Source organism: Astyanax mexicanus, chromosome 15 (assembly GCF_023375975.1).
Source record: "Astyanax mexicanus isolate ESR-SI-001 chromosome 15, AstMex3_surface, whole genome shotgun sequence".
NCBI classification, from domain to species: Eukaryota; Metazoa; Chordata; class Actinopteri; order Characiformes; family Acestrorhamphidae; genus Astyanax; species Astyanax mexicanus.
The window spans coordinates 29,275,151-29,295,237 of NC_064422.1; the positions used below are offsets into that span (position 1 = coordinate 29,275,151).

The window sequence follows — 20,087 nt, forward strand, 5'->3', positions numbered from 1 at the left end:
TGAGCATCCAGCCCCAAGAGACTGATGGCTGTGATTTACATTACATTACATTTGGCAGATGCTTTTGTCCAAAGAGACTTACAATAGTGAAGCACATTAAGTAATAGAAGTTATAAAGGTAAAAAAAAAAAAATTTAGACAGGGCCTAAAGGAGGTCAAAGGGAAATAGTGGGATAGAGGAGTGAAGGAGGGGAAGAATGAAATAAGGTTCGAAGTAGTTAGTTATTTAGAGATGTTAGGAGGGTAAGTGCTCTTTGAAGAGCTCTGTCTTCAGGAGTTTCTTAAAGATAGCAAGAAATTCTCCTGATCTGGTAGTGGAAGGTAGTTAGTTAAGAGGTGTTAGGAGGGTAAGTGCTCTTTGAAGAGCTCTGTCTTCAGGAGTTCCTTAAAGATAGTGAGAGATTCTCTTAATTTGGTAGTGGAAGGTAGTTAGTTAGAGGTGTTAGGAGAGTAAGTGCTCTTTGCTATGGTTTGTTCCACCATTGGGGAACTCTGTATGAGAACAGTCTGGATTGCTTTGTGTGAATGTTTGTTTGGTAAAGCGAGGCGACGTTCATTGGAGGAGTGCAGTGGGCGGGAGGTGGCGTAAACCTTCAGGAGTGAGTGCAGGTAGAAAGGAACCTGTTCTGTCATCACCTTGTAGGCGATTGTAAGAGCTTTACAATTTAGACACACAGGCAGGACATTTCAAACCTATGCAGAAAAGTCCCTTTCAGCCAACAAGGAAACAGACGATTTAAAACAGCTCTACAACAAAAAAAACAAGTGAGTCTGATACAAAGTGACAGTTAATTTGTATTATCGTATGTACGCTCACTGCAAACACGCTTACAAATACCCTCACATATGCTTCATCAGTTTCTGATCGTTTCTGAATGAGAATCACTAAGGGTTGTTATTGATTTTTTTCTTCTTCTTAAGCAGTAGAGAGCAGCTCTGGAATGGAAATAGGTGTAGCACTGTTGTAACCTCCTGGTATTTGGCTTTTTTTGAAACACAGTAGCAGTGAGAAACGGGATCAACGTTCTGATGACTATGCACCATTTGAGAAAAAGTGTTAAGAAAGAAACAGAAAAATCATCTTCGTATGTTTTAGTTCTGTACCCCAATCAGTTTTTTCTGTGTCGTTTAGACACATATAGCAGATACATAAAGCTTCAGATTTCCCTAAAAAATTATATAGTGAAAGACAGGGGGCCCTATTTTACACCCTGCACAAGACGCTTCACAATGCTCATTGCTATTTTTATTTTATATTTTTAACGAGTCTCTCTATAACAAAGACACACTGACACGCCCTAAATCAAGCTGCACTGTGCTTGGTGGTCAGCTTGCCTGAAATTTCGCTAAAATAAGGCCCTGAATGTTGTGTTTTTTTCCATTTCAAAAACAGAAAAGTCAGGTTTAAATTTTCTGTGTCAACAAATGAATACACACAAGAATTAACAAAGCAGTCTAGACTAAATGAACTTAATCACACAGCCAAGATTTCCAGACAGTTTGAAATAAATCCTGGGAAGGTTTTCTACTTTCTGAACTAAAACGACTCGCTTCAGGAAAAGCCTTGAGTTTTGTTCGATCTAGACTGTCTCAGTATAAACTCCCACTCTGTTTTACCAAATCAGTAACACAGAAAGAGCAGTGTGTGTGTCTGTCTCTGTGGTTGGCTTGGGCATGTATATAGGCAGTTCGGTACACTCAGGGCTTGGCCTTTGAGGCTGCAAAGAGTTTTCACCTAAGTCTGATTACAGAGACGAATACTCTAACAAGACCTTGGAGACGTGACAGCAGCCAGCGAGGTTCAGGGAGGAAGCCTGAGGAGCAAGCAGACAGAGAGAGACAGAGGGAGAGAGCAGGAGAAGGCGATCTAGCACAGCATGACTCTAAGCTGGGCTTACCAACTCTCAAACAACACAACAAAGGATTAGTAGATCTGAAAGCCCTGCTACAGTTTTCTATCCGCTGTGTTTGAGTTACTGGAGAGGCTACAAAGTGATATTGGTGCTAAAAGGTTTTGAAGCTCACATTGTTTCAGTGTAAAAACAGAACATTATAGAAGAGTTTGTTAAAGAAATGTGTGGTCATGTTTGGTAACTAGTCTTATTTGCCTTGACAGGTTTGTACAATAGGATGTGTCTCTTTTACATTTCAGATATCAAAATTCAGAACCTTCTTGATCATCACATCACACTGCACATTTATGATATAAAATGATCTGTCAGAGGCAGGAAACAACCCAGGAACCATCAGTGGAATTTGCTTTTTAATCCGTTCTATCCAATATCTATTCTAAACAAACGAAATAGTTAACTTACTAGAATTCATGTCTATTTTAAGATTAAGATTAAATTCTTAGTGATCATTCTTAAAGTACTGTTAGTTGTTTACCTATAAACAATAATGCCAAAAACATGCCAAAATGGCTTAGCAAAAAAAAAAGCAAAAAGTTGTCTTTAAACAGAAGTGTGTCACTGAAAAAGTTGATCATTAAACAGAATTTTAAGACTGAAAATACAGCAGTCTCCCTTACCGAGCAAATAATTATGCACTTTCTTTCACTGACTATTTGCTGGGCTTACACACATTATACAGCACTCTTTATTTTGTTGTTGTTTGACGTGTGTGTGTGTGTGTCTGTGTGTGTCTGTGTGTGTGTGTGTGTGTGTGTGTGTGTACATGAGCCAGTCAGCCATGAATATTTAGTTGTTGTTCCAGCAGGTTCAAGTACAAGAATAAGGTGAAAATAAATAGTGGGATTTCATTGCTCAGCATGAGCAGATGCCCTGAAAAATCCAAACTGAGGTTTTGAATAGGTTTATGCTTTTAGCTATAAGCTATTAGCTATTTATATTAGATTAGATAATGGACAATGCAGATGTGGGAGCATTTTGTCATAAAAAAATTGATATATTATATATATATACACAGGAAATTTGGCAGTGTTAAATCAACACTATTAGTGTTAAATTAACACTGAGAGTGTAAAGTTTAACACTAATAAGTGTTGATTTAACACTAACAGTGTTGATTTAACACTGCCAAATTTCCTGTGTATAACACCCAAAAATGTTTCAAATGAAAGTGACACATGTGTCCCCTGTACGTAATAGTTTGTGTGTGTCTGATTCGAATCTAAATGATTCTATTTCTTTTGAAATGATCCACTCACCTCTCCTGTGCGGGGTATGTGTGGTGTGTGTGTGGAGGGGGGTTAGAATCGCTTCTGCTACATAGTATGAGCATTTTGCTATGAGATTAAAATACTAGTTCTGAATGTCAAATTCTCAGCTGGACGCAATAATAGAGCTTTATTTCAAAACGTTGTGCTCATTAAGTCTTTGGCAAGCCTTAAGGTGTGTCCATCCGTGCCATAATATCCACTAGTAAATTGCTGAGGTGACAATATATCAGCATAATCAGCACAACCAAACAGAAAAAAAACAATAAATAAAAAAACATGTGACTTGAGAAGTAAAGTGAATATAATTTTAGGTAAATACATTTTTATTTTTGCATGTAGTATTTCAGTCATTTGTTACATTGAAAACTGCTCCTCTGAACTTAAGTTTAAACCACTGTACTGCTCAGACTTTCATGGTTTCTTAGTCTTCTAAATGCATTTTGTAATAGTAACAGCACAGCAAAGACATTTACAAAGTCATCACTTCTGCTTTGTTGACACTTCTGTTCACACACATCCAGCTGTCATGTCCTACATGCTCTCACACTCACACCCAGGCTCTCACTTTCTGCTGAACCGTGGTGCAGGTAGCGCAGAGTCATAACCTCAGGTGTGTGGGACTATGATCTAGATTACTGCTGAAGGGACCAGTGTCATCTCCCTGTCCCTCTCTCTTACGTCAGACCCTGTCAGAATAAACAGGGTCTTTGTCTCTGTTAATTAATGTCATAACGAATGCCCTGCTGCCTCCACCCACCTATATTTAGGCCTTTCATTTCCTCAACAGCCATCTGTTTGCTGAATTTCGGAAAGACATAAGAGGAACAGCCTCCTGATTAAAAAAAACACTTTTTTTTAGGAGAATTAGGAGAATTTAGTTGAGTTAGTTTTTTGAGTTATTGGCTTCTCCCAGTACATATGGATTTTAGCTGTCAGTATTTGAGATGCATTGTCTCAACAGTAGGGCCATAAAACATTATTTCCTGTGTATGTTGTGAGGTGTTATCTTGTGAGTGAGCTGAAACACTGGACAGCATGCACAAAGTAGGACAACCTTAATTATAGGAGTTTGAATGAGGTCTGAAAGTGGATGCCAGATAGAAGAGACATTCCAAATTGTGAATGTGTGTTTAAGCATGTAATGTTTCCTGATTCACAGTGTCAGGTATAGACTGGGAATACATCATATAAGGCATTATCACCTTCAGTGGACAGTGGACAGCAGTGAGTGGTAATAATCGTGACTGGCAGCAATCGGCTGGAAATGTCAGAGTAAACAGTGAAAAGTGACTTAAACTAGCTGAAATCACATCCACATTCAACACAAGCCATATGAGTATCTTACAGGTCTGGGCAGCATTCTTTAGCTTTCGTTTAGCTTCCAGTGTTTAGCATAATTGTATTTAATGTTATTAGCATGATCGGTTAACTTACCACCAGGAACTGCTTTCACTGAAATAGCTACAAGTCTGACTGTGTACTTTGGAGAGAATAGTAATGATTTAAAATATTTTTACTCAAGTTTGTTCTTATGCCTCATTTTCACTCTAAAGTTCTTTTTATGCCTCTTTTCACGTTTTAAGAATCTATCTGTGTTCTCTGCATCACAGGAATCATGGAGCCTAAACATGTATGGGCAGTTCCCCAGACAGGGATTACGCTAAACTATAAGTCATAAACCATTCCTGCCCGTATAGGGCTCTAGTCTCTCAAGGGGTCCTTTGTAATTTTATTCCCATCCGGAATGACCATGTATGTGTTTTTCTCAGACATCCTACTGTTTTTTGCTGAACTCTGTGGTCGTCCTTTAATGTTGGTCCCATCAAGACTTACATCGCTGAGTTTCGTCACCTCGCATTTAATAAAATAGCTATTTGTCCACTGCCACACACCACAATTACATTTTGGGCGCGTGTTTCCACGGAGATCCATGTAAACAGCCATTGTTCTCTGTGTGCAAAACCTGATATCACATGACAATGCAATGTCATGTGACTAAGAAAGACAAAAAACTCTCTTGTCCTCCTGTTTTTTTCAATTGCAGTCCGAATGCAACAGTAAAGTGTGAAATATTTTTCTCAGGCGTGGAAAAAATTCCTTTCAAAATGCTGTGTAGGCCAAGAGGTTCCTATCTAAGAAACGGTCCCATAGAGTTTATATTTCGCAGTACAGTACAGTTAAAAGTACAGAAAAAAGCACATTGTGTGTGTTTTAGCACACCTGATAAAGTCACCCCTGTGTGAGTCTTAATTTTCGTGATATTAATCCAGGACCTCTATATTGAGTGAACCATAGATTTTTTTTTTTATAATACATAAACCTTAGGTTAATGCATTAACCTCATTTTAACCTCATTGCTTTTCTTTCATTTAAAATAAATTGCGCTGGAGTTCAGTTAAAAAAAAAAAAAAGTGCCATTTTCCAATTACTTACAAAGTGCACTGTAATAAAAGCAATACTGTTTCAGTCTTCACCTCAATGAAACAACTGATGAGAGAATGCCCCGCTCTGTAAAATCCAGCCGGTTGCTTTTTAGCTAAGTTGTAAAGCTGCTGCTTTGATTGTGGGAGGTAACCTGAGGGAGAGAAGCGTGAAAAGACCAGGTTTTAACCCCAGATTTGTGCTGAGGCTTTGATTATCCCCATCAGAGCCTTCCCCCAGGTGTTCCTTCTCAGGGGAAAAGGGTGCTTTGCGCTGGCTTTGCTGCAGTGAGAAAGCCAGTGAGAAATTAATGAGGAGCCCAGGAGACAGCTCTACAGTAAAGAGCTGGAGGGGTTCAGGAGGACAGGCACACCTTCAGACCTTCTTCTGTTCTAAACTAAGTTAGCTGAAAACTAGCCGGGTCGTGGCTCGCCCTCGTTACACACTGTATGTGCTCTGATTGTACTCGCCATGAGACGGGGCCACCTTCATTCTGTGGGCTGAGTTTGAAAAGATCTAGAGATACACCAATGCTTCGATTGTGTAAGGATTTCCTCACCCTCGTACATGGTTTAAATTCTCATAGACTGTGGGCAGACAAGAGCAGATCAGGCAAAAATAAAGACATGAGGGTGAAGATATTCTATACTCGTGCATTTGACCTTTTTAAGGAGGTCACACAGTGAATGTGCCATGTCTCAGCACTCTAAAAATTCAAAACCATTGTTTTTAATGGAGCTGATAGTAAGTGTGCTGGAATACAGATGCAATTATGTGCTTCTGTACAATTGCACTGTACTATGCTTTGTACAGGCATATCTGTAGGCACTGTGCATGTTCTAGGCATTTAGAGTTCTATCATGCATGGAATTGTGGAATCGATGGATAAAACTAGATTTTAAATCAAGTGGAAAATCAAGTGAATTTAGAGATTTAAGTGATAATATTTTAAATACAGCTCTGAAAAGTTTTTAGAGATCACTTCAGTTTCTGAATCAGTTTATCTGATTTGCTATTTAAAGGTAAATGTTTGAGTAAAATGAACATTGAACTAGGGACAATATTTCTGCCAAATTCCAAATAAAAATATTTTCATTAAGAGCATTTATTTGCAGAAAATGAGAAATGGCTGAAATAATAAAAAGATGCAGTGCTTTTCAGACCTCAAATAATGCAAAGAAAACAAGTTCATATTCATAAAGTTTTAAGAGTTCATAAACCAACATTTGGTGGAATAACCCTGGTTTTTAATCACAGTTTTCATGCATCTTGACATGTTCTTCTCCACCAGTCTTACACACTGCTTTTGGATAACTTTATGCCGCTTCAACAATTCAAGCAGTTCAGTTTGGTTTGATGGTTGTGATCATCCATTTTCCTCCTGATTATATTTCAGAGGTTTTTAAGCTGTATATGCTACATTTGTAGCTATTTTAGCAAATTCTGTTTTATTAGATAACCATGTGAGACATTTGTTTATAAATGGTCCTGTCTAATTGGTGAGCTAGCTGAAGGTTTAAATTAATGACAAAGCATGAGTGGGAGAAATTACCTTTTCTTTTTTTTTTACTTCACTGACATAACAAGACAAAGCTCAGAGTGCTTGAGGTTTAATGGGTTTAACTACTTCATGTGCCATACGATACAAGACACAGTATTTTCATGATGTGATTTCTGACAAGTATTTTACTATTTAAAAAAAAAGCTTTCAGTTCAGAACGTCACATTTTGCTCTCTAGAAACTTCACTGTGGTGATGGATAAGGAGAAGCTGATCAACAAACTAGACAAATTAGGTAATAAATAATTCCTATATACTTAGTTTGCCACACTATAACACCTTCAAATTAAAAGAATTATTCGTTAAGGTGCTTTCACTTTTGCACTACATTGACTGGTGCTGCGTAGTCCTGTAGTACGTGACGTGATATGATGCGTCCAGTGTTCAACCGCCTTTACCTTTTACTCATATACTATATCCACATTATTTACTGTTCATGAAGGCAAAAAAATCCTGATCAGTTGATATAGATTTCAACCATAGTGATAATAAATGTAGAAAATTAATAGTAGAGGGTGTTTTAATTATTGGCAGTAGAGGAGAATTTCACTAGAACTACAGACCTACAACACAACACTAAAAAAGTGTTTGGGACACCAAACACTGTATATCCCTGACCTTCCAAAAAAGGAGAGCTGCGTCTATGCTTAAAGTTTTCAAGTTTGAAAAACACACCCAAGTGTCCATACATACACTGCTGTTACACTCCTCTTTATTTGGAGGAAAACCAATACAAGAACATATTTACCTAGGGTATAACCATGGGTGGAGCATACTCTGTAAAATGAGTGTGGCAAAATATGGGGGTAATGTAAAAAGATGTGTAAATTACCTAAACATCCAATTTCTTTTACAAATATGGTTATTTAAGAAACGAAATTTGGTTCTTTTCAGGCATCCCTCAAAAAAAAAGATGAAATCACTTTTATTTTTAAGAGTGTATGAAGTTGTGTAGACAACAATAATAACAGCTTCCAAGTGTTACGTGCTTCTCGTAAGCATTAATTCATTAGTTGAGGAAACACCACATGATTGTACATTAGCCTGCGTCTCTGGAGAAGGTAACGGAGACTCGGAAATGAGGCTCCATCACCGCTGCGCTCCGAAATAAACTCGCGGCAGATAATTGAATGAGTAATGGCTGCGTGCTCCACCTGCTTGTGCTGACAGCCTCAAGCTCTCTAGAGGAGCTCCGTCCTGCTAGGAGACAAAGCTGATGAAATTCCCCAGACTAATCAAGCGTGTGTGTGCATCTGTGTGTATGTGTGTTTAGGTGTGCAGGAGAATGAGCTGACAGACTGGAAGATGGATATCAGTACATGTTTCTAGTGATGGAATCCTGGGTTAGATAGCTCCTGGGAATTCAGGGCCAGGACTGTGTGTTCTGTGTGGAGATGCAGACAGCTCGGAGATAGGAGTCAGTTTACCAGCTATGTGGTGTTGTGAGCTCAGATAGAGAATGAAGTGCAGGAATGGGGTGGATTCCAGCTCCTCTCCACCAGTAATGGAAACGTGAATGAGTCACAAGATAGGAAGATTTGTGGTTTATTTTTGCTTGTGGTTGTTGACCATCATGTAGGTCAACAGGACGGAGTTCAGCCTCTAAAAAGTTCATCCAGAAATGATCCAGAATGCATTTAATTAAGATTAAATAGTGTAAAAAATAGTGTTTTCTTAGGATTAAATAAACAGCTGTCAGATATACTAAACTGCCAGATGTCTACTGGGATAGCAGTAATGTAGCTTGATTAAGAAGTGTTTGCTTGAAAGTCTTCTGGATCCACCACACGTTTAAAGTCTATCCATATATATTTTTTATGACGTTGTGGGGGGCTGTGAGGGCCACGACAAAACCTTTATCTTGGGCACTTCGTTGTGGATGTGCTCGTTGTGCGTTGGTGCACTAAGAAAAAGGTGTGGGGCCGCTGCTTAGAGGAGCCCATGATTTCTGATTCTTGCGACAGTCAGACTATACTTTACATACACTTTGAATCACATTTGAATTACATGGATAAAAAAAAATACAGTATAAATATGTGAAAATTATGAATTAAATTAAGCGAAGGGGTTGTGGACTGGGAGAGTACCATTGCAAAACCTTTAGCTTGGGCCTCTTAAAACACTCTACTATGGATGATAAGGTGTGTTTAGGATCACTATTCTTTGGTAGAAGCCAGCCCAATTTTAATCTTTAGATTTTTTTCTGATTTGTTCATTAAGTAGTCAAGTTAATTACTTGAATTTCTTGCCTCTTAATGTGTTTTTGACAGCATCAGTTGTAAAGTCGTGAAGAGGTAGAGTTGGTATACAGTGAATAGCTTTATTTGAGTAATGTTCTAAACCATATTATGACAAGAACTACTCAACTAAGTAAAGAAAAGAAACTTAAGGATTAAATGTCTGTCAATACAAAAAATAAAAACTAGAATTTTGAAAGTGTCCTCAAGTGCAGTGGCAAAGAACATCAAAAACATTATGATGAAACTGGCTCTCATCAGGAACGCCCCAGCAAAGGAAGATCAAGCGTTACCACTGTTGCACAGGATAGGTTCATCAGCGTTTCCAGCCTCAGAATAAAATGCACCTAAATGCTTCACAGGGTATTTTGGTTTGTTTAACACTTTCAAGTTACTACATGATTCCTTATGTGTTGCTTCATAGATTGTATGAATTCAGTATTAATTTAAAAACATTGAATGAGAAGGTGTCCAAACACCTCAGGTAAACCTAGTGTCCATATTCATTTAGATTTTCTACTAATGCAGTTTCAGAAACTCAGCATTTTAACAAGGGACTGTATAAGACTGAAGAGATGTTTAGGTGTTTTGCAGAGTGACACAGAGCTCCGACACAAGCTGTAAAGAAAAGAATCACCTTGCGTAACCCCGGAGTGTCTCTCGGCGGCGAGTGTTTGGTCTGCATGTTGTTATTGATGTGCTGCCTTGGTGGACTGTCATGGCCCTTTGAGTCTGGCTGCTGACAGGCCTTGTGATGTCCCCACACGTCTGACAGGAAGCTGCTCCGGGCTGCTCGCGGGAAGGTAATGATGCGGAATTCTCTATGGCCTCCGAGTTGCAGTAAAGTGAGACTTCTCTGCAGCAGCCGAGGCTGCGCTGCCTAGGTGACTGGGAACAGGTTTTAGAGGGTTGACTTGTTACCATGACTGTCAAAAAAAATCACACCATGGAACTTCTTCTTCTTCGCGGTCGGGAGAGGTTAAGAGAAAGCAAATAGAACTGCTGGCTGCAGCAGACTGGATTCTACAGTTCGCCGGCTCTCCTCTCTGCCTCTTGAGCTGTGTCCCGAGATGTAACCTATTGTCATATTTTGCAGTGTCTTCTTCATAACTGCAACTGTCTTTGGGTACTCTGCAGTGGCATTCTTGGTCGAGGTAGTAACAGCTAGAATATTTGCACTCTTTTTGGCTGTTTTCCCTCCAGTCCGCGTCTGCTCCTGGGTGGCTCGGACTTCCTCTCTGCGCTCAGCCTACATGTGTCTCCCCTCCCGCTGCTTTTTTATTGGGTGGAAGGCGAATGCCAGTCAGGTCTTCCCTCTTGTTGTGGAAGTCTAAACCCAGCATGACCACATCGCTGTCCGTCCCTGCTGCTGTGTTAACTGGACCTGCAGAAAACCATTGACTGTCAGCCACCCCCTGACTGGCCTCTACCCTGATTGAGTTATTTCAGGCTTCTCTCTCTGTACGAGAGTCAGAAAACATGGACAGATGTGATAACCCCAACTGAGTGAATCAATAGTTGAGTGAGTTGAATTATTGAAGGTTGAGCTTTGCGTGTTATTGCTCACTGCAGACGTCTGTGGCTAAAGACACACAAACTGTTTTTTGTGAGGAAGGGGTTGCTGGAATCAAATGAAACTTTTTTTGTGTGTAAATTAGTGGTGTCAATCATTAGTGGATATTTAAATGTAAATAAAAGAATGACTGTAAGAAATGTAAAATTTCATTATATTTGTATATTAGTGGTGTCAGTTAAAATACTAGTATATACTTGTATGTTTGAGGGGAGATAAATTCATATAAAGAATGCATTATAAATTGGATAGACACATTTTTTTTTACTTTATTGTAAACATCTCAGCTTGATTGTAAGGATTTCTGAATTAGAATTTGATTTGCTGACTATAAAAGAGTCTTTTCACACCTGTAGTTGATTTTTATGGTCCGGATCAGTTGAGGAGTTTTTTTTTTTTACTTATAGCGTTTTCTCCCTCTGTTTGGTTTAGTTTCACACAGGCACAAACCTAAATGCACCAAAATGTGGCAGGAGGATTTTTTTTTTTTACACATCACTGAGCTGTTAGTGTCCCTCCAATTACTACTAGGTGTGACCGACTGTGCCTTTTGTCGCAAGAACCAGTGTCTAAACAAACCACACCTGTTATAATTTTTATATCTGTCTGAGACATACTGTAACTGCATACAGAGTATTGCAGCAGTCCAGAGTATGTGTATGCCATTTTATTTCTGCTAAATATCGACTCCAGGTCAAAGTCATGTCAGGGTCATTCCTGCTGTAGTGGCTTCATTGACTCTGCATGCCCCCCTGTGGGAGAGAGGGCCATATATATATATATATATACGATATATACTCTTTCAACTAGACATAAGCCGCTGATGGGACTGCCACTGTAATCATCCCTCTCGGTTGCTCTATCATGGTTTATTACCAAAGGGACATATGGAGTTGTACATTTTACACTGGGTTAAGATGATGTGTCTCTCCAGCCGCCCTCTCCCACTCGCTGTCTATATTCTTCCGCCTAATTGGCATCATTATGACAATCATTGTTATTTCTCTCCTCCACAGTCCTTCTCTGTGTGGTCCTCTTTTTTTTCTCCATGCCCTCATTCCCTCTCCTATTCTATCTTTAACCCCTCTCTCACTGCCATTTCTCTCCATGTTCTATCATCAGGTTCTGATCCTGGCGGACGGGAATACAGAAGATTACCTCTACCAGAAGCTGCCCGTCCTCTCCTCCCTGGTTCAGCAAGAAGGCAAAGCCACGGCGTACGTGTGTCAGGACTTCGCCTGCGCCCTGCCTGTTACTTGCCCTCAGGAGCTCAGGAGGCTGCTGCTGGAGTGACACCATGGGTTCTTACGTAGCCACATTAGACTGCATAGATATCTCATAGAACTGTATGGGTGCGAGCAGTCACCAGAAACTCTGAATCATAAGCTGAGGTGCACTTCCCTTGAACCTACGTTCAGTTCAGTTTATCAGAAACACCTGCCATGTAGGTGCACGTTAGGTATACTAGTACTGACTGTGGCCGATCTGTTGCTGCACAGTTTATCAGTAGCCATTTAACAGGTCCCAGAAGGTCTGCAGGGCCTGTTACGCTCAAGCAGTCTAAGTACACACTAAAATGTCACCACCAGTGTTGGTTTCACTGCACGCACAGCCCACAAACACTGTTTTAAAATCAGGTAAAAGATCCCAATAGGGCAATTAGGAGAGGTTTAACGATGGTAGATGGATGATGGCAACATGGAACAGTGACAGGACATTCTACCACCAGCATTTTATGGTACTATTTTACCATAGTAGCAGGTAATGGAATGTTCTGTACAGAGATACATTTTGCAAACCTTTGCTTTTACCTTTGCTCCCACTGAGGTAAAATGCTCTTAGTAAGTCCAGGCAGACCCATTCAAGAACATTAAGTCCCAAAGCTCAACAAAAACACAAAATGTTGGAAACATTACTGTGTGTTTGAAAGACTTTGTAGGATAAAGGATTGGAAAACACCACCTCACTAAGAAAAGTGTGGAAATATGAGGGCAATAAAAGTAGTCCCATTTGCTTAGATCATAGTTCTCAAAAAGTTCAGTTGTAAAGCAGTAAGCTGTGGTTCTGTGTTGGCCTCTTATTACATGCAATTGTCACTTATGAATTTGAGAATTTGATCTGGACCTTATCTGGAGTTGCCCTTCTTCTACACAGGCAGTGTACATCCATCATTTTTGCCAACGAAAATTTGTTTTGTGTGATTTAGGCAAGAGGCGGAGCCTGTGTACCACATATAATAAGCATGATGTGACCCACTGACACTTCCCAAGTAATATTCCTGCTCTTTTCAAATGTTGGCTCACTCAGACATTACCCAGACTAAATGTTGTACTAGGGGGCTGGCAGGATAAAGCCTGGGACTGATATATTGTGCAGCAACATATGTACAGCTTACAGTTGTGACAAAGTGTCCCAACAATAAACATGGTAGGTATACATGATGGGCAGAGTGAATGGGTAACACTTTATGGTAAGGAACACGATTTAGAGAAGTTTTAGGGTCTTGTTTTTTGTTCAATAAAGCCAAAATTAGACATTTATCATTGATTAATTCACTAGAAATTTAGCTTCATTCATCATGTCCGTTATTAGTACACAATTAACTTACATAATTATATCATTAGCTATCATTTTAGTTTTCTGAACTACAAGGCTAAATTAAGAACTATTATATGTAGAATCAATCATATTCTTATATGGAACAAATACTGACATAACGGAGCCAGCTTATCACAAATATCTCCATTCATATTGTGTCGGTGATAATTGGACCAATAGAAATGTGCCAAAATAACTTTGAATTAAAAACTTTTTACAATGACTTCCATTAAAAAATAAGAACATTTTGTGTATATGAGCAATTCTCAATTCTTACACAACTAGTGTTTTTTTTTAAACAGCATCATTTAAAGAGATGTGCAAGCTGTTAAGCAGAATTAAAAGCCCCCTTCAACCTTACAAGCAGCTTTTATATTAAACATGGTGCAAACATTACATCCATTAATTTCACATAAATATAAGAAAAAGTGTAAAATACGAAAATCATTGTCACATAAAAAGTTATTTACAGCTTTCCGACAAAAGCAAATGTGTATCTACTGAGACTTCCTGTGGCAGCTTCTATATGTAAAGATGTACTCATTTTAAAAATGGCTAAAAACAGTAATTCAATTAATCAAATAATTCAGTTAACCTCCCAGCCCCACTCTATAGTCTATGATGCAAATTGACTTAAACAGTACTTACGTATGATGAGTAGAACATCTCTATAGAACATGGAAAACTTCTGGATGTATTAGTGACTTTAAAACTCTTAATAACCCAATAGTCTTATATAAAGCAATTCACTTTGCACAACAAGTGATAACAGTGTTTATTGTGTTTTATTGCAACTAAAAAGCCATGTATTTGTGTTTATTATGTTAGAGACTTCCAGTTGTGTGTTACTAAAGGTCATGATGAATGAAGCTAGTTAAACATTTAGAAATGTCTAATTTAGGCATTAATTAGCAACTGCTAAGACTAAATTGAGGTTAATAGATGCAGGTACAAACTAAATGCACTTGTAACTGACAGCATAGTATATTTCCTTCCTTTCTTTTCTGATCATGGCTGAAATGTACTTCAAGACATATCTGGTCTATAGAAAGATTGTACCTCATGTGCACCATTATAGTAGAAATGAACTCTGAAAGTGACCACCCTGTAGTGAGAGCTTCCTGCACCCCAAAACCCCCATTGCTGAAGTCTTATGGAGCTCAAATTCTGTGAAGTTGACTAAATCATCTCCTGCATTTCTCCTGCGACTGAATTGAGTGCTATAGAAAAAAGGATTGGGCTGAAAAGTATCAGCATGTCCTTCTAAAGCTGTCCATCCACTGTGAATGATCAAACCAGCCCGCTGTTCTGCACACTAGATCTCAGTATTTAAAGCACTGAAACATACAATGTATGCATATGTTGAGCTCTAGCTTGACTGAATATAGTAAATACTCATTGAGTAACATTGTTTCTAAGTGCCGTCTCTGCTTTTTGCGCACTCTCTGCTCATTTTCTATTGATGAATAGAGTTTAATAGTCTCTGCTTGGGATGAGCATGATTGGTAATTTAAAAGGTGCCTCGAGGAGCATCTCTCGCACTGCACTGAGACAGCTTCTCTTTCTCCACTTCCACCCACACAGAACAACAATATTAGGCAATTTGTGCAAATCACATCCTTCCCCTTATTTCATAAGGCCATTCTGAAGTATTCCTAGAAATTTCCAGCCTCCTGTCTGAGCTGCATGTGGTTAGAGTGCGTGTGCACAGAGCACAGGGCTTGGGTGCGCTGCGGATGGGGAGATGGCAGTACGGCTGCAGGGAAGCGAGCACTGCTGTCTCTTTTGGAAACAAAAGCGGGGAAATAGAACACAATGAATAAAACTCTGCCATTGAGACTCTGCTTCAGTCTTATCTCCAGTAGGAGAGCAGGAAAGAGAAAGAGAGAGAGAAAAGGAGAGAGAGAGAAACAGAGCAAGAGAGTGAGAGGCAGGCAGAAAATCCGCCCTGCCCACGCACAATAGCACAGCGAGTTGAAGCAGACAAATTTGCCGTTGGTAGACGCTGCCTCTGACTGCCAATTCCCTCCCTGCTAGATCCGCTGGGAGACACGTTCCCCCAGTAAATGTGAGCTGGCAAACGAGCTTTTTTGCAGATGAAGCCAGCGAGGAGGGGGCTTTGCTCTACTTCTGTCTTGTCCTCACTTCACTCAAGCCTTTGTCAAGAGTACAGCTGTGTTGCAGTCACTTTTTCTTCTCATCAGTTCACGTCTATATCAGCTGCTTTGATAAAGAGAGGTACACTGTCACTGAGGGACGTGTCCAATCCTTTAGAAATGTCTGGAACAGTGACAGTTCTGCTCTTCACATGGAGAAAACTAGGTAGGAAAACACACACCGCATTGAATCACATTGATTTTATGACTGTGGTAAAGGGTGGAGGTTTTAGCCTAAATATAACATTGCAAAACTTGAATTGGATTCGTGGTATATTTTGCAATTTAAATTTTGCTTAAAAAACAAACAAACATATTTTTTCACACTATAAGGTGCACCTAAGTAGAAGGCACACTATTAATAAACCTATTTTTTTTTAACCTTTTTTAATATATAAGTTGCACCAGATTAAAAGGCGCTCTGACAATTTTTGAGAAAATGAAAGGATTTTTAGTGCGCCTTATAGTGCGAAAATGCTGTAATATTACAAAGCGATAGAGGAAAAATTACGGTGTTTAAAAAAATAAAAATATATATATATTTTATTGGTTTTCTGAGCAAAAATCTATTATTTTTTTATTGGTCGAAATATAAAAAATATATATAATTAATTAATGTTAAAAAAAGTTAAGTTATTAGGTTTTATTTATATTTATGTGTGGTACCTTCTTCATTGAATGTGGATGTGATATTTGCCAGAGTTGCCTTTTACATGGATAACTTTAGCCAGAATTTGTTTGTTGTCACACAATTTCTGTCTTTATTACAAGCCCAACATTATGTTAATTAGGTCCTGCAATCAGTGGCCCTACCCTTTCTGAACATTCACTTCATTGTGCTAGTCCAACAGGACAATGCTCGCCCACATACTGCTGCTATTTCAAGAGTAGGGGTGTGTCATATCATATTCCATCCTGCTCAACAATATCGCCAAATGTTTTCAGTATCCTTACAGCAAAAATACCCTGAAATATTGTCATATTAATTTAGAGGCGTTACCTTTTTGCTTTTTGTATAAAAAAAAGAAATTTTCCCATTTTGTTGCAGTAGAGTATTCTTGAAATGATTTTTAAAAATTAAAAAAGTTTTGTCATATTGCCAAGAATATCATTGTAGCAAAAATACCTCTCAATATTGTGATTTTAAGAGCTCAATTGCTTGCCTTGAAGACACAGATACTACATCGTGGTCAGCCTATCCTTGACTGAAAATATGTGGGATGCTATGAACACTCCACCCCTACCGCACAATCTGCTGAAATATTTGAGCTGCTTGGAATGGATTATCTTCGAACACCGTTAGAACCCCACTACAGCTCCATGCTGAGATGCCTGCTTTTACTTCTGTATATGTAGCTCAAATATGTTTCCAATATCAGTCAAAATTTTTATAAGTTATTGTTCACGTTAACCTTTATAATGCTTCTGAATAACATTGAACTCTGACGCTTCCTTTTTGGTGCAACAATGTTTTAGATGATGAGTGTCATTATATAGAAATATATACTGACCAGACCAGTGTTCTGATACCTGCTATTGTGACAATATCCAAATATACTCATAAAAATATGCCTTGATGTGATTTATCTTAAAAAGAATACAATACTCTCATATTGTCTACCTTTACTATACAACATTACAGTTACATTATCCACCACTACTTGTAGAGACTAAAAAACACAGAAATTCAAATTACACGTTTTTTCCATTTATAAAATGTTACCTGCAGCTACCTCCACTGTTCTGCTTCTCTCTAAGATGAACCCATCTTTGCTGTATATTATTGCATGACGAAGTAATGTGGGGAACAGCTGCTACCTTTCAGATCTGGAAGACGGACATCAGAAGAAAAGTGCTCTTCAGGATAGTCCATAATCCGTCTCCTCCTCTTCCTCACTGCCTGAGACGGCGCTGGGACAGAGTGAATGGGTCCCATTGGAGATCATTACTGTGGGAGGACTGTGAGTGTGTCTCCAAACAGTAGCCCCTTACCTCTGCCAGCTGCCTGTATAATAAGGCCACATGAGGCCCCACTGTACCCAGAGCCATTTCAGCATCCGACTGGGAGGCGAAGCATAGAGGAATTAAAATGTCACTGGATGACTTCAGTTCCTGAAAAATCCTGTGAAAATGGGAGGAAATTTTAAACAATTTCTGGGAAAAGGTGAGTTGAAAAATGACTTGTAACGACTGCTACTTATGAGTTGTCACCTTCAACACGTAGCTTTACATTTCTACTAGTGATCGACCGATTGATCAGCCAGAATTTTTTTTGCACACAATGTCCGATATCTGCACACACGAACCCCATATTCAAATAATGCTTTCATGCACCTCTCTGGAAAGCAATGTGAGTTTTACTTACCATTACTGACAGATCTGATTGCGGTAAAATTCTATTTTCTGCAAGTGTTTCCTTGGAGCATAACACACCCCCAGAACCTTTTCTACAGGGAGCTTTAAGATGCAGGCTAAACAAGGCTCATCTGCAGCAATGTAACTCTCTCCAGGGAGAGAACTGCTTAATTTCAGCCTGGACTCCATTCACACTACCAGTAAGTAAATCCATCTGACTGGCTTTTGCAATAAACAGTACACTAATATGTTAGGCAGTATTCTGTTCTCTAAAACATCTCTCAGTTTTCACTAGCTTCTTACACAGCTTAGCTCCGTGCTAACTAGAGTTAGCTACTTTAGCTCAGCTAAGCTAACAGACAGCTAAAGAAATGATAGCTGGAGGCAACTTATCAGAAACTCTTGTTTTTTTGGCTGATACGCTGACACACTGATAGCAGCGTCTGTGGTGCTGAATAACTAAAAACAAACAAAAAAAAGCATTCCAACAAGTAAATCAGTGTTAGTGTTTCCTCAATTGTAAATACACTGTTATCATTTCCGTAACATTATGAGCTCTAATTTATGAGCTTTAATTTATTGATATTATTGTGGGTTGTCATAATGAATCAAATGTAAATGATAGAAATGCCACTAAATGTGTGTCATGCTGAAATGTGAATAGTGTCTAAATAAGTATGGTATTGTAAAATTAACTGTATCATTATTTTAGGTTGGATAGAGGTGGCAACTGTAATGCATAGGTCAGGTGTAAATTACTTAAATATTTGTAAATATGTGTCTGAGTAATACAGAAATATTAGATGGCTGGACAGAGACAGTGCTGACAATAAAAGTGCTAAAAATGTGAATTTTAATTTAGCACAATTGTCTTATATATTATTATTAGTAGTAGTAGTATTACAGGGGGAAGGGGAAAAATCCATTGCCAAAAAAAATCATAAATATTGGCTTTGTTTCTCATCCATCGGCCACATCTGCTATCTAAATAAGGGCATCGATCAATTAAAAAAAATGGTTGATCACTAATTTCTATGGAAAAGGTATTAGTATTGCATCCTGTGACTTCTGCCATCACAATCATTACCACCCACAGTGTTGTCCACTGTGGGAGGTAATGCCTTCTATGATTTATTCCTGATAGACATGATGCTGTGGATTAAGTAACATTAAATTCCCACATAAGTTTGTAATGAATAAGTTCAGCTCTCGTTAACTTACTTTTTCATGTATCAGTAAATCAGTATTTTAAAGGTTTTCTGGGTCTTCTGTAGCTCCTCACTTTTGGCACCTTTGTTTTAAGTGTAGTTGGGCAAGAGTCCTGAAAGTGGCGTTTTAGAGCAGGAGAGCTGTGTGTGATTGGATTTCAAAGGATTAATCACGAGCTGCTGGTTTCTAAGGATCACTGGTGCACAACAGCATTAAATTGGGGTGTCCAGATCTAATCCTGCAGGGTCACGGCACAGTCCATGAGAACTGAACTTCCTCCACTAAGGGCTGTAGTGTTCACATGCTGTGGGATTTTTTTCTGCTAGTAGTTACAGTCACTCACCATAAGGCCTGACTTGGTGGTAATTAGACGTCTTATTAAAGAGGAGAGTTTGTTAGTGAATTATGAGGTTGAGCAGGCTTGGTAGTGATAATTGTATCTGATCACCTAATGAGCTGATGCGAACAGAAGGCTCTGTAAGGTAGAAATATTCACCCAGCAGTTTCAACTAAAGATAAAAATAATGCACGTCTTGTGTTTGGTCTGGCAGAAGGTCTGGAGAGTGAACCCACTCTAATTTACCTCTCGCAGCCTGACCCTAGAACAGGTGGTAACAAAATTGCAAAATGTAAACTTGAGACATAGAATTAGCTGCTAATAAGCATTGGCTGAAAAATGGTGAAATTTACCAATTCTACTTTCAAAACAGCCCCAGATCATGATGCTTCCAGCACCATGCTTAACAGTTTTACTTCTTTACTCCTTTTTCCCTCAACTGACAAACTTTTCCTCCCGC

At 38.9% G+C, this 20,087-nt stretch overlaps 1 protein-coding gene across 1 annotated transcript in view; it reads left to right on the forward strand.

Annotated features, from left to right (window-relative positions):
• Nucleotides 1-14,981, forward strand: part of spata20 (spermatogenesis associated 20) — a 56,573-nt gene extending 41,592 nt beyond the window's left edge. The window contains exon 16 of the mRNA XM_007259141.4: nucleotides 12,095-14,981. Within this exon, the coding sequence (XP_007259203.4) occupies nucleotides 12,095-12,265 (171 nt within the window). The 3' untranslated portion in view covers nucleotides 12,266-14,981. The remainder of the gene's footprint in view (nucleotides 1-12,094) is intronic.
• Nucleotides 14,982-20,087: the final 5,106 nt, after the last annotated feature.